General features: G+C 56.8%; 2 protein-coding genes across 3 annotated transcripts in view; one reads left to right on the forward strand and one right to left on the reverse strand.

Moving 5' to 3' along the window:
• Positions 1-45: 45 nt before the first annotated feature.
• Positions 46-6,009, reverse strand: LOC105488857 (solute carrier family 22 member 31). Of its 2 annotated transcripts, XM_071085117.1 has the most exons (9): positions 5,594-6,009; positions 4,025-4,128; positions 3,725-3,879; positions 3,331-3,499; positions 2,975-3,120; positions 2,765-2,873; positions 2,444-2,658; positions 1,620-1,731; positions 46-795 (listed from the first exon to the last, which is right to left on the reverse strand). In XM_071085117.1, the coding sequence occupies exons 1-9, from the start codon at positions 5,993-5,995 to the stop codon at positions 489-491; spliced, it is 1,719 nt and encodes a 572-aa protein (XP_070941218.1). In that variant the 5' UTR covers positions 5,996-6,009; the 3' UTR covers positions 46-488. The 2 variants fall into 2 exon arrangements, with proteins under 2 accessions (XP_070941218.1, XP_070941219.1); XM_071085118.1 differs by lacking the exon at positions 5,594-6,009 and having other exon boundaries at positions 3,725-3,967; positions 4,084-4,149.
• A 454-nt stretch (positions 6,010-6,463) lies between these two features.
• The window catches only part of LOC105488859 (zinc finger protein 778), a 36,022-nt gene continuing 30,195 nt past the window's right edge, over positions 6,464-12,290 (forward strand). Inside the window, exon 1 of the mRNA XM_071085120.1 lies at positions 6,464-6,617. The gene's annotated coding sequence lies outside the window, so the exon portion shown is untranslated. The remainder of the gene's footprint in view (positions 6,618-12,290) is intronic.

The following is a 12,290-nucleotide window of genomic DNA, read 5'->3' on the forward strand; positions in this document are numbered from 1 at the left end:
TGCCACACTGACCATGAAGGGGATGGGGCCAGTGAGGCCTGGCCTGGCAGGGACCTGAGAGCTGGGCCCCCATCCCACCCTGCTTGGCTGGGGCAGGGGGTGACCGGGGGCTGCCACTACCTGGACAGGGGCTATGGAGCAGCTGCTGACACCCTGGCTCCTCACCAGTGAGCCCAGAGGTGGGGAGCAGGCACAGGTGAGGCCCCTCCAGGCCCCAGGTGTGGCCGGAGGGAAAAACCAGGGAACCAGTTCCATGGAAGCCTTTATCCTCCACACCTGCTGGGTGTGGCCAGGGAGGAGACCCAGGGCCTCCCAGTGCCTGGGGCCTGGCTGAGGACACCTTCATGCTGTCCCCATGGCTCCACCTGCACTGAGACACGGGCTTCTGAGGCGAATGTGTCTCCCCTGGACCAGATGTCTGGGGTACTCAGTCATGCTCCAGGCCTTGACCTCGGTCCCATTCTGGCTCCCAGGGCCACCAGGCAGGACTAGCGCTGCTGGGGGGTGTGGCCGGCCCAGCAGGAGTCGGAGGGCGACAGCAGGGGCAGGTGGTCCTGGCGGGGGCAGCCCCGCAGGAGTGGGGAGCGACGCAGGCGGTCGGCGTCCTGCAGGGACTGCGGCAGCCCTCGGCCTCGGCTCTCAGGCAGCAGCAGGACACACAGCAGGGCAAGGACAGCAAGGGAGGCGAAGACGACGTGTTGCAGAAAGAAGCCGCGTCGGCCGTGCAGGGCATCCAGGGGGTCAGCTGCCTGGCCCAGGAACCCGGCCCCCAGCACCAGGCCCAGCCCGGCCCCCCTGTGGGAGAGAGTGCGTTGGGGGCAACTGGTGGGGCAACAGATCTGGGGACATGCACATGACTCCAGAGTGAGCGGCAGGAAGGCCCGGCCTCCGCAGAGCCTAAGGTTTGCTGGCTGAGGATAATTTGAAAAATTGTTTTGGGAAAGCCTCTTTCCCGTCCTGGAGCACTTTTTCCTCTGTTCATTATAAGACTGGAAAGTGGCCGGGCGCGGTGGCTCACGCCTGTAATCCCAGCACTTTGGGAGGCCGAGGTGGGTGGATCACGAGATCAGGAGATCGAGACCATCCTGGCTATCATGGTGAAACCCTGTCTCTACTAAAAATACAAAAATTAGCTGCACATGGTGGCGCGTGCCTGTAATCCCAGCTACTCGGGAGGCTGAGGCAGGAGAATCGCTTGGACCAGAGTTGGAGGTTGCAGCGAGCTGAGATCGTACAACTGCACTCCAGCCTGGCGACAGAGCGAGACTCCATCTCAAAAAAAAAAAAAAGATTGGAAAGTGATGGTTTCCCCTGGAATTCTGCCATTGCTGGAGGCTTCCTCATCTCACGCCCAGGCTGCACACCCCGCTTCAGGCCTGCATGGCCTTCCCTCCCCTTCCCAGTTCCTGAGTCATCTGCCCAGAGCCTTCTGCGGGCAGTGGCCCCCGCCATCCGGGAGCAGGGGGCTCCAGCGCTTCACCCCGAGTCCTTACTGGATGGAGGAATCACAGACAGGAACCTGAGTGGGGTGTGGGGACAGGGCCTCCTGTCCACCTGGGCCCTCCTCCCCAGGGGGAGCCCTGGACCCTGCTGTGTGGCCGGGCAGCCCTGAAGCTCACCTGATCACCGTGGGGAAGACTTCAGCTGCAAAGAGGCTGCTGAGTGCAGACACGGCCCTGGAAGCCAGGAGCCCCAGGACAGAGAGGGACAGCATGGTCCAGCCTGGCAGATCTGAGGACAAAGGATAGGGGTTCCCAGCCTTTCCCCCAAGGCCTTCCACCCTGGCCACTCAAGGCCCCTCCCCAGAAAACCACACTGCTTGTCTGGCGACCCACTTCCCAGGCCTCCTTCCCCAGCCCCTCTGAGAAACCTGGCAGGGGAACCTGTCCTCTGCAGCCTGATTCCAGCCTGGCTTGGATTCTAAGGATATTAGAATCCTGACCTCAAGTCACAGCCACACCGACCACCTCCACCCAAGCCTGCGCTCAGCTACTGCTGTGCTGTCCACTGTCTTCGCAATTTCGAGAACCATCCTAAAATCTTGAATACTTTGGAAGCAAGGCCTGCATTTCATTTTGCACCCAGCTCCACACACCATGTGGCCGGCCCTGAGTATATGGGCCCTCCCACGCCAGCCCATGGCCGGCCTCGGCCACCTGGAACTCTGGGAAGAGCTTTACCCAGCCTGGTCTCCCGACCTCTCATGCCTGTGCTGCATTCTGTAGCTGGGGCAGGTGTTTTAGGCTCAGACAGGCTCCTTCCTTTAGGCCAGTCACAAAAGATCCTTTTGGACCTTCCAAAAGGATCAGAGGAAAACAAACAGCAGCTGGCCTTGGGCCGCCACCCCAGCCTGCTCCCCCGTCAGCACTCTGGCCCCCCGGTGGGGCAGACCCTCAGCCCAAACACAATGGCCCCTGTATGGCCTGCGGGGCCCCAAGCTCACACTGGGCCCCGGCGAGGAGCAGCAGGGATGCCAGGCCTGTGGCCATGATGCCCAGCAGCAGGACGGGGCGGCGTCCACAGCGATCTGCGGTCAGGAGCAGGAAGACCAAGGCTGCCGCCTCCAGGCCAGCCTCCAGGAAGTAGGGCAGGTAGAAGGTCGGCACCTGAGGTGCCAGGCTGCGGCGGAAGCTGGCTCTGATGCCTTCACCAACCAGCCTGGGAGAGAGGGCAAAGCTATGGGCCCAGCCAGAGCTGGGGACTCTGGGGACCACACACCCACCCCCAGGGGAATGTGCAGGACCCCAGCCCTTCCTCAACTCACGAGCTGAAGCCCAAGATAAGTCCATTTCTCCAGGTGACTTGGGTGCGCAGGAGCCCCAGTGGGGATTGGTACTGGGGCTGGGGGCTCCCCGCAGACAGCATGGCCAGCTCTGTAGTCACAGAGACGTGAGGGGAGGGGGGTGAGGAGCAGTGCCTCTCCAAAGCCCTCCTCCAGTACCCGAATCTCCCTCCTCCCTGGTAGGCGCCTGACCTGTAACCAGGGAGCTCTCCTCCAAGGACCTGTCCTCGGGGTCCACGCCGCTGGCTTCTGCAAAGTGCCATAGGATCTTTCTGGCTCGAGCTACCTGATCTGTGGCCAGCAGCCAGCAGGGAGACTCAGGGAACAGGGCCGGGAACCTGCAGGGTTGGTGAGGATGCCCACGGCTCCCTCCACCTCCTCCTGGAAGGAGAGGCAGAGGCCAGGGCCCCCACCCTACCCCTAGGCTTGGGGCAGGACATCACTGTGGTTCTCTGTGACCCTGTGACCCAGCCACTTACCTGGTGTGGGAGGGAAATTACACACTCAGCCCCCATAGGGGCTGCTGTCCCAGCTCCCACCACACTTACCCCCAAAAGAACAGCAAGAGTCCACTCATCAGGGCGCCCAGCCCCTGCAGAAGATGCCAGTCCTGCACAAGCGCAGCCAGGCCGGGCAGCAGCAGGGTGCCTGCCACCGAGAAAAGGCCAGCCCCCATGGAGAAGGCCAGGCGGTGCGGAGGGTCACACAACTCCAGGCCTGGGCAGACACAGACAGGCCGAGGTGGAGGCCTTGGGGAGGAATGGAACAGTTCCATGGGGAACTGCAGTGACCCTATCGGTGACCTGCCCAGGAGCGGGATGCCCAAGGGGGACTCACTGCTCACTGTCCCTGCAGCTCAGGGCGCTCGGCAAGGGAGCCTCAGAGGCCATGCGGGCCACCCACTGCCCCTCCCCCAGTAACAGCAGCCCCCATGGTACTCACGAGCCAGGTACAGGGCGAGGAGGGCCCCTGCCAATGTGCCCCCGTGGAGTAGGCGCAGGACCAGCAGGGTAGGGAAGCTGGCAGCCAGGGCCTCACTGGCCCCCAGGCCTGTGGCCAGCATCAGGGAGGCCACAAAAACTGTCCGGCGGCCAAACCTGGTGGGCAGTGGGGGACATGCTTGGACAGTGTCAGGATAATCCAGGGTCCAACCTTCATCCTGGCAGCACCAGGTCTAGCTGAACCCTGAGAGCAGGTGGAGGGGAGGGCTACTGGGCAGCAGGAAAAGAGAAGGGGCCTCACCGGTCACAGCCTGCTCCCAGGACGACACAGCCCAGCAGCCAGCCCAGGAGGTGGCTCACCTGCTCCAGCGGGACCTTCCAGCCCTCTCCACACACGAGGTTCCACTGTGGGGAACAGCAGCCACATGGAGGCCAGCTCAGGACCCTCCCCTGTCTCCTCGCCAGGAACAGGTGCAAGGAGTCCCAGAATGGCTACGGGAAGGGGCCCTCCATGTCCTGCTCAATCCGTCCGTGGAGAGAAGGGGAAACTGAGGCATGAGAGGACAAGGGGCTTGGTCCAAGTCACACAGCAGCCTCTCTGGACTCTGGTACTCCCTGCAAAGGGGTCTGGGGGATCTGCCCACCCTAAGTTTTCTGCCTGTCCCTAGATAGGGCCTCCCCACTTCTGCACACCATTGCTCTCCCCCCAACGTGGGGCCGAATCTTGTCCGACCTGTTTCCACCTCCTATTCCGAGGGACCCAAGGGACGGCCACGGTGGCGTCAGAGACACAGCCCCCATCCCACCCGGCCAAGGGTCATAGCCATGACGCAGGCCTAAGAAATGAGCCCCAGCACCTGCGCTGGTGCCCACACCCTCCCTGCCCTGCCCATTTCAAGAGGGACTCGGGCAGCCGCTGGAGAGCTGTGCTCAGCTGCATTTCCCGGTGAGGCCCTTGACCCTTGACCTCAGCTCTGCGCCTCCCCCCACCCCTTCCAGTTCCTGGGTCTTCTTGCCAAGCTTAATCTACTGCTGGGGGCCGTGCTATGCCCGAGATTTTACTTTCAAACCTGACGTTTTGTGAAAGCTGATGGGGCATTCCTGGATCCAGGAGCCAAACAGGAGGGCAGGTGGGAGGTGGGAGCGAGCGGGTTGGAGAGAGAAGCCCGGCGGGTTCCAGGGCCCCAGGCAGCCCTTGCGGAGATGTGGCAACCCCGTCCCAGTTTCCACAATGGGGCCAGTCCTCCCAGGTGGGGGGTGGGGGCCGCGGGGTAAAGGCTGCCGCAGCGGTGGGCAGGTCTCAGCCCCAGCGTGGAAAGGGATGAAAGGGGCCTGGGGGTCCCTGCCCCCCGCCTCCCCATCTCTTCTCACGCAGACCGTCAACGTTTCCCTTCAGGCAATGCTGCCTCCAGCCCAGCCTCCGCGCTCCTCGCCGATGGGAAGCCCACCTTTCCTAGTCTGTGCTGACCACCTCAGTCCCCCCGAGCAGACTCTGCCTTGGCAAGCCAGCCCAAAGCCACGGTCTGCTCCAGACGCTGGTGGTCGTGAGGCAGATTCCAGGCCCTGCTCCCCCACCGGTGCGGGCCGCCCTCGCCGTCAGCTCCAGTCCTCCTGAGCCCCAGGCCGCCCCGCGCCTGGCAGCCCCCAGGCCCAGATTCAGCCCCCTCCCGGCCCCTGGGAGCAGCCTCTCCGCGGGCCTGGCCCGTGCGCGCGCGTCTGCGGCACCGTCGGGCCGCCCCGGAGCGGGGAGCCCAGGAGGACGGCCGGGGGACCGGGGTCAGAGGCGCCAGGGAGGATGGAGAAAGGACACCCAGGGCCTCGGCGGTCTGGGGGCTGGGAGGGCCGCGGGGCAGCAGGGACGGGGGCGCACCTGGGTGACCGGGCTTTGTAGGAGGCCGGCGGCGGGCAGCGCGTAGAGCCAGCCGCGTGTGCAGGGCCGGGTGCCATTGGGCGCGGGCACGGGGCGCGGGCCAGGGCAGGTGCGGGGCGCGGGATCGGGGTAGCGCAGGAGCAGGCAGGGGCTCGGGGTGCGCGTGGGCCCCAGGCGCGGGATGGCGGCGTCCAGCAGCGCGGGTCCGCGCAGGGCGCGCAGCGCGGGGGGCAACAGCGCAGGGTCCGGCCGGCAGTGGTGCCCGGGCTGAGCGGTGAGCAGCGCCTCGGAGCTCAGCGCCAGCCCCAGCACTATGCAGGGTACCCACGAGGCGGCGGCCAGCAGGCGCCGGGCCCGGCCGAAGCCGCCCGCAGCTCTCAGCACCCGCGCCTCCTGCTCCATCGGCCGCGGGCTGCGCTCGGGGCTGGACCGGGCCTGGACCCGGGCGGGCTGCTGGGGCGGGGCTTTGAGGCGAGGCCTTAAGGGGCGGGGCTCGAGTCCTGCGGAGGCGGGGCGTAGGCGGGGTCTGTGAGGGCGTGGCCTAAGGCGTGAATGGGCGGAGGCTGATAGGGGCGGGGCCCGATCTGGGGCGTAGGCGGGGAGGTTGAGGGGACGGGGAGGTTGAGGGGCGGGGTTTGCGGCCGAACAGTGAGGGGGCGGGGCCCAGTGAGAGAGGCACGTGGGAGCCGGGGGGCGTGGCCGGGGCGTGGCCGGGAGCGCTCAGGTGCGCGCGGGGCGCAGGTGCACGCAGATTGCTCGCGGGCGCGCGGGGTCCGGCGGGCGTCCCGGGGTGGTCCCCGCGTGGGGCCGGGGGCGTCCGCGTGGGCGGGGCGAGGTCGGGGAGGGAAGCCGCCCGCCCTCCTCGGCGCTGGGAGCTTTTGGCTGGTTCTGCGGGAGGAGCTCCCAGGTGACCCGCGGGTCTGAAACCGCCGCTCGGGAGCTCGGGGCCTGCGCGGCGTCTACGGGGCGAGCGAGGGAGAACTGACGCCTTTCGCCCGGATCCTTCGTCCCTTCCGAGAGCCAGGTGGGTCGCGTTTGTTTTCAAGTCCGATGGTTTTCGCGGAAATTGGCGAGAAGCATCACGGTGGATCTTGTGGGTCGCTCCTGAGCTTTCTGACTCCGGTTTTGCTGTCAGTGGGCTCTGCGCGCGCGTGAACAGTTCGAACGGGCACGTTCCTGCGGTTCAGGGCGCCGTTCGCGTCCTCACACTCTGATCCAGGTGGAACTCACGCCACGGACACCGCGTCGCAGGGCTCAGCTCGGCGCCGCCCCCGCAGCGCTGCGGGACCTGCACCTTCCCGGGCTCCGGAACGGCCTCTGCCGCTCTCCGCGCCCTCCCGGCCCCGCAGCCCCCGCTCCGCGGCCCCGCCCGTGCTGACCTCCGCTCGGTGCGGCCCTGCGTGCTGTGGCTGTTGTGTTCCGGCGTCTTTCGCTTGGAATCGCGTCTTCGAGGTCCGTCCGCGGCGGAGCGGGGGTCAGGCCCGCGGTGCTTTTCAGGAGGGAATAATATTCCGTGGACGGAGCCCGCACGTTTCTGTCTTCCTCTGTTGATGGACGGTGGGTTGTGTCTACTTTTTGCCTTTTGTGTCCAGTGACACGATGAACATTTTCGTGCAAGTATTTGGGTGCCCGTTTCCATTTATCTTTGGTGTATGTCCAGGCGTGGAATAGCCGGGCCATAGGCGGTGAACTGTTGGTGAAACCGCAGAACGGTTTTCCGCAGCGGTGGTTCGATTTCACCACCAGCAATACAGGCGGGTCCCCGTTCCCCGCCATCCTTGCCAATAACCATCTTTCCTTTTGTTGCAGTTATTTTATTGTGGTAAAACACAACAAAACGTATCATCGTAACCATTTTAAGTGTGCAATTCAGTGGTATCAAATACATTCACAGTACGCTGCACCATCACCCCCATCCAGCTCCTTAACTCTGTTCACCTGTAAAACAGAAACTCGATGCCCCTGAAATAATAACGCCCCATAGCTCCTCCCCCCGGCCCCGGGGAACCAGCATTCTATGTTCTGTCTGGGATTTTGACTACGCTAAGTCTCTCTTACAATACGGTATTTTTCTTTTGTGAATGGTTTATTTCACTAGGCATAATGTCCTCAAGATTCATTCATATCCTTCCATATGTCAGAATTTCCTTCCTTTTAAAGGCAGAATAATACTCCATTGTATGGGTATGTCACATTCGGCTTACCCATTCATCGTTTCTGTAAACCAGGTTGCTTCCACCTTTGACAGTTGTGAATAATGCTGTTATGAACATGAAATATAAATATCTCCTTGAGACGCTGCTTTGAATTATTTTCAATATATATACCTAGAAATGGAATTGCTGAATCATAGGGTAGTTCTGTTTTTAACTGTTTCGGGAATCACCATACTGCCTTTTTTTTTTTCTTTTCTTTTTTTTTTTTTTTTTTTTGAGACGGAGTCTCGCTCTGTCGCCCAGGCTGGAGTGCAGTGGCCGGATCTCAGCTCACTGCAAGCTCCGCCTCCCGGGTTCCCGCCATTCTCCTGCCTCAGCCTCCCGAGCAGCTGGGACTACAGGCGCCGCCACCTCGCCCGGCTAGTTTTTTGTATTTTTTAGTAGAAACGGGGTTTCACCGTGTTAACCAGGATGGTCTCGATCTCCTGACCTCGTGATCCGCCCGTCTCGGCCTCCCAAAGTGCTGGGATTACAGGCGTGAGCCACCGCGCCCGGCCTACCATACTGCTTCTACAGTGGCTGCACTATTGTGCATTTCTAGCAGCAGGATACCGATTTCTCCCCATCCTCACCCACACTATTATTTTCTGGTTTTTTGATAGTAGTCATCCCAATAATAGATGTGGGATGGCATTTCATTGTAGTTTTCGTTTGCTTTTTCCTAATGATTAGCGATGTTGAACATCTTCTCATGTTCTTATTGGTCACTTGCATATCTTCTTTGGAGAAATATCTGTCCAAGTCCTTTGCCCATTTTTGAATTGGGCTGTTCCTTGTTGTTGTCATTATTGAGCATTAGCAGTTCTCTCTTTGTTCTATATATTACTCCGTTATTATATATATGATTTCCAAACATTTTCTCCCATTCTGTGAGTAGCCCTTTTACTGTGTTGCTATTGTCTTTTGATGCACAATTTGTTTTCAGTTTCATGAAGGTCAATCTGTTTTTCCTTTTCTTTTTTTTTTTTTTTTTTTTGAGACGAAGTCTCACTCTGTCGCCCAGGCTGGAGTACAGTGGCCGGATCTCGGCTCAGTGCAAGCTCCGCCTCCCGGGTTTATGCCATTCTCCTGCCTCAGCCTCCCGAGTAGCTGGGACTACAGGCGCCCGCCACCACGCCCGGCTATGTTTTTCCTTTGCTTACATGTGCCTTGGGTGTCATATCCAGGAAATCATTGCCAGGTCTCATGTCATGAAGCTTTTGCCCTATGCTTGCTTCTAAGAGTGTAATAAGTTAAGGTCTTACATTAAGGTATTTGATCCATTTTTAGGTAATTTTTGTATCTGGTGTTAGGTAAGAGTACAGCTGCATTCTTTTGCATGAAGATACTTAGTTTCCCCAGCACCATTTGTTGAAAAACCATTTTCCTTTCTTCATTGACTGGTCTTGGCACCCTTGTCAAAAATCATCCAACCATATTTAGGAGTGTTCATTTCTAGGCTCTCCATTCTATTCCATTGGTCTAGACGGCTGTCTTCATGCCAGTACTACACTGTTTTGATTACTGAAGATTTTCGTTTTGGTTTTTCCTCGTTGTTGTTTCCTTGTTTGTTTTCGAGCCAGAGTTTTGCTCTTGTTGCCCAGGCTGGAGTGCAATGGCGCGATCTCGGCTCGCTGCAACATCTGCCTCCCAGGTTCAAGCAATTCTCCTGCCTCAGCCTCCCAAGTAGCTGGGATTACAGGCATGCACCACCACGCCTGGCTAAATTTTGTTTTTGTTTTTGTTTTTTTTTTGAGACGGAGTCTTGCTGTGTCGCCCAGGCTGGAGTGCAGTGGCCGGATCTCAGCTCACTGCAAGCTCCGCCTCCCGGGTTTATGCCATTCTCCTGCCTCAGCCTCCCGAGTAGCTGGGACTACAGGCGCCGCCACCTCGCCCGGCTAGTTTTTTTTTTTTGTATTTTTTAGTAGAGACGGGGTTTCACCGTGTTAGCCAGGATGGTGTCGATCTCCTGACCTCGTGATCCACCCGTCTCGGCCTCCCAAAGTGCTGGGATTACAGGCTTGAGCCACTGCGCCCGGCCTAAATTTTGTATTTTTAATAGAGACCGGGTTTCTCCATGTTGGTCAGGCTGGTCTCGAACTCCCCACCTCAGGTAATCCACCTGCCTCGGTCTTCCAAAGTGCTGGGATTACAGGTGTGAGCCACCGCACCCAAACCAATTACTGAAGATTTTAAGTGAGATTTTTCTTTTCTTTTTTCTTTTTTTTTCTTGGAGACAGAGTCTCACTCTGTCCTTCAGGCTGGAGTATAGCAGTGCGATCCTGGCTCACTGCAACCTCCGCCTGCCGGGTTCAAGCGATTCTCCTGCCTCAGCCTCCCGAGTATCCGGGACTACAAGCACGTGCCGCCAAGCCCGGCTAATTTTTTGTATTTTAGTAGAGACGAGGTTTCACTGTGTTGCCCAAGCTGGTCTCAAACTCCTGAGCTCAGACAATCCACCCGCCTCAGCCTCCCAAAGTGCTAGGATTACAGGTGTGAACCACTTTGCCCAGCCTGAAGTAAGTTTTGAAATCAGAAATTGTGAGTCCTCCAGCTTTGTTCTTTTTAAAAAATATTTTGACTATTTGGGGTTCCTCGAGGTTCCATATGAATTTTTAAATGACTTTTTCTGTAAAAACAATGTCACTGGGACTTTGACACGAATTCCCTATCAAAATCTTTTGATAGAAGAATTAATACTGTTTTGAATTAATCAAAACTGATTGCATCGAATCTGTAGATTTATATGGGCAGTGTTGACATTTTTAACAATATTAATTCTTCTAATCCATGAACATGGGATGTGTTTTCATTTGTTTATGCTTTCTTTAATTTTTTTCACCAGCATTTTGTAGATTTTTATTGCACAATTCTTTTACCTCCCTGGTTAAGTTAGTTACTAAGTATATTTTCTTTTTTTTTTTTTTTTTTTTTTTTTTGAGACGGAGTCTTGCTCTGTCACCCAGGCTGGAGTGCAGTGGCGTGATCTTGGCTCGCGGCAACCTCTGCCTTCCGGGTTCAAGCAATTCTCCTGCCTTAGCCTCCCGAGTAGCTGGGAGTATAGGTACGTGCCACCACACCCAGCTAATTTTTTGTATTTTTACTAGAGATAAGATTTCACTGTGTTAGCCGGGATGGTCTCGATCTCCTGACCTCATGATCCATCCACCAAGGCAGTATTTTATTCTTTTATTTTTTGAGATCGAGTCTTGCTCTGTCACCCAAGCTGGAGTGCAGTGGCATGATCTTGGCTCACTGCCTCCGCCTCCCGGGTTCAAGCAATTCTCCTGCCTCAGCTTCCCAAGTAGCTGAGATTACAGGTGCCTGCCACCATGCCTGGCTACTTTTTCTGTATTCTTAGTAGACATGGGGTTTCACTATGTTGGCCAGGTTTTGAAATCCTGACCTCAGGTGACCCGCCCACCTCGGCCTTCCAAAGTGCTGGGATTACAGGCGTGAGCCATCACACCCAGCCAAGATGCTGTTGTAAGTAGAATTATTTTTGTAAATGCTTTTTTAGATTGTTCATTGATAGTATACAGAAATGCACCGGTTTTGCATTTTGACATTGTATCCTGCTACTTTGCTGAATTCATTTATTGGTTCTAACACATTTTGTCTGTGTGTGTAATCTTCAAGGATTTCCTGTATATAAGATCATATCCTCTGCAAACAGATAATTTTACTTCTTGCTTTCCAATTTGGGTGACTTTTATTTTATTTTATTTATTTTTTTGAGATGGAGTCTTGCTCTATTGCCCAGGCTGGAGTGCAGTGGCACGATCTCAGCTCACTGCAAGCTCCACCTCCCGGGTTCACGCCATTCTCCTGCCTCAGCCTCCCAAGTAGCTGGGACCACAGGCGCCCGCCACCACGCCCGGCTAATTATTTTTTTTGTATTTTTAGTAGAGACGGGGTTTCACTGTGTTAGCCAAGGTGGTCTCTATCTCCTGACCTCATGATCCTCCCTCCTTGGCCTCCCAAAGTGCTGGGATTACAGGATTGAGCCACCACACACAGCCCAATTTGGGTTATTTTTATTGTATTTTCTTCCCTAATTGCTCTGGCCAGAACTTCCAGTACTATGTTGAATACAAGTGGTGAAAGCCAGCAACCTTGCCTCCTTCCCGATCTTAAAGGAGAAGTTCATTCTTTCACCATTCTGTAAGACGGTTGCTTTGGGTTTTTCATATATGACTTTTATTATATTGTGGTAGTTTCCTTCAAATTCCAAGTTTGTTGGGTGTATTTATTTTAAAAAAGATGTTGAATTTTGCCAAAGTCTTTTTGTGCATCGATCGAGATGATCATTTTTCCCTTCATTTATTGATGCAGTCTGTTACATTCATCAGTTTTTATGTGCAGAACCACCCTTGCATTCAAGGAATAAATCCCATTTGGATTCATGGTATATAATCAGTTCGGTATAATGCTAAATTCAATTTGTGAGTATTTTGTTGGTTTTTTGGTTTTTTTTGGGGGGGATTGGGGGGGTTGAGACA

The sequence above is a fragment of the Macaca nemestrina genome, chromosome 18, assembly GCF_043159975.1.
Source record: "Macaca nemestrina isolate mMacNem1 chromosome 18, mMacNem.hap1, whole genome shotgun sequence".
Taxonomy (NCBI): domain Eukaryota; kingdom Metazoa; phylum Chordata; class Mammalia; order Primates; family Cercopithecidae; genus Macaca; species Macaca nemestrina.

Excerpts from the sequence above, each read along its gene's own strand:
- LOC105488857 (XM_071085117.1), bottom strand. The coding sequence starts at position 5,995 with ATGGAGCAGGAGGCGCGGGTGCTGAGAGCTGCGGGCGGCTTCGGCCGG. Across the intron at positions 2,659-2,764 it reads CTTATCTTGGGCTTCAGCTC|GCTGGTTGGTGAAGGCATCA; the intron begins GTGAGTTGAGGA and ends CCTCTCTCCCAG. Across the intron at positions 1,732-2,443 it reads GCTCCTCGCCGGGGCCCAGT|ATCTGCCAGGCTGGACCATG; the intron begins GTGAGCTTGGGG and ends CTTTGTCCTCAG.